At 70.2% G+C, this 1,544-nt stretch overlaps 1 protein-coding gene across 1 annotated transcript; it reads right to left on the bottom strand.

Moving 5' to 3' along the window:
- Positions 1–508: 508 nt before the first annotated feature.
- Positions 509–1,110, bottom strand: LOC119517621. Its single transcript, XM_037814480.1, is given in 2 exon segments — positions 509–1,074; positions 1,077–1,110. Coding segments are annotated over 2 exon segments (351 nt in total). The 3' UTR covers positions 509–757.
- Positions 1,111–1,544: the final 434 nt, after the last annotated feature.

The following is a 1,544-nucleotide window of genomic DNA, read 5'->3' as shown; positions in this document are numbered from 1 at the left end:
GCCGCCCGCGTCCCGGTCCAACCACCATCTTCCGGGCCCTGGGCCCCCAGCCCCGCGGCCCACCCGCCCAGACGTCTGTTTACCGGGAGCGACCGGTGGCCACAAGGAGCGTGTTGGCGCAGCGGGGTGTGCGTGGGTGTGTGGCAAATTGGCTGGATGAGGGAGGAAGGGAAGCTCCCGGCCCCAAACCGCAGCTCCCGGAGAAGCCGCCTGGGCCGGCCCGGCCGCCGAGCCGAGGCCTTTTGTAGTGTTCCTAGGCCGCCGGCCCCGGCTCCGGCTCCCTGGACGCGGCCAGACTGACAAAATCCCGCCCCTGTGTTTTAGAACCAAAGGACGAGCCAACCTTGGGCGGTTTTTCTCCGGGGCCGCGCGGGCTCAGCCCCGCCGCAAGGCCCGATCCCTGCGCCCCCGTGCCTCCCCAGTCCTGCCCTGTTCGGGGCGGAACCCGGCACTTCGCTGAATCCCGGCGTTGCTGACCTTGCGGACACGCTCTCCTTTTACTACCCCCACCCTCACCCCCCCCCCCCAAAAGAAATGGAAGGAAAATCGGCACCCTTTTTAGGTGTGGACACTTGAGCCATCCCCACCCGTCTCTCCCCAGCGCCTTCTCGGGTGGGAGCCGGAGCCCTCGGTGATGAACGGCTGGGCTGGATCGCCAGTTTCTGCCACCGAGTCTGGAGACCGAGGTCTGGTCTCTAAGCGCAATCTCCCGAAGCTTCCAGGCTGGGCAACTAGGGAGCGATCGGCCGGGACGCATCTAAAACCTGGAGAGGCCGCGCCCGGGAAAGCCCTGGTCGGGCAAGTCCTCTTGCTGCGACTGGCTCAACCCCGATTCGGCGCCGAGCTCAGGCTCGGTCAAGCCAGCCCGACACCGTCCCGACCCGCCAGGAAGAGCCAGGGATGCGGCGCCAGCGCCCCCCGCACCTCCCCAGGCCGTCAGCGCGCGGCAGGCAGCGCGGGCTGAAGCGCCAGGTTCGGCCCCGGCGGATCCCCGGCTCCTCTCGCCCCGCCTCCGGCCTCTTCCTCCGGCCCCGGCCGGCTCTTCCACTCCACTGTTTGGCTCGGAGAGGACGAGACGCGCTCGGTGCGCAGGGGGCCGGCTGCAGCCATAAATCTCCGCACAGGCCCTCCTTCCAGCTGCTCACAAGCGGTGCTCCCCGCCGGCCTCGCGGGTCGGGACGGTGTCGGGCGCCCTCCTCACCCCACTGCGGCCCCGGGGCCCTAAGATCAGGCAAGGAGCCAAGCCAGGAGCTTCCCAATTCGCCAAGGAGAGGGAGCGGCCTCCCCGGCTTCCTGCAGCCGCAGTCCGCCCCCGCGTCGCTGGACCCGGAGGTGGCCGGGAGCACACCGGATCACCGGCCGGGGACGGGGCGCCGGGGAGAGCACTTTCTCCTAGGAAGGCTCCGTGAGGCTGCGGTGGGCGCACCATGGAGGGGCGACGCCGGGGCCTGGAGCGGCCTCCCAGAACTCTGCCTTGTCCGCGGACGTGCATGGGTCCCGCACCGTCAGAGCCCTCTGCGGCCGTACAGGGGTGCGGGGAGGGT

Source organism: Choloepus didactylus, chromosome 21 (genome assembly GCF_015220235.1).
Source record: "Choloepus didactylus isolate mChoDid1 chromosome 21, mChoDid1.pri, whole genome shotgun sequence".
Taxonomy (NCBI): Eukaryota; Metazoa; Chordata; class Mammalia; order Pilosa; family Megalonychidae; genus Choloepus; species Choloepus didactylus.
Note: the sequence above shows the minus strand (reverse complement) of the source record. Positions and strands in the feature narration are given on the sequence as shown.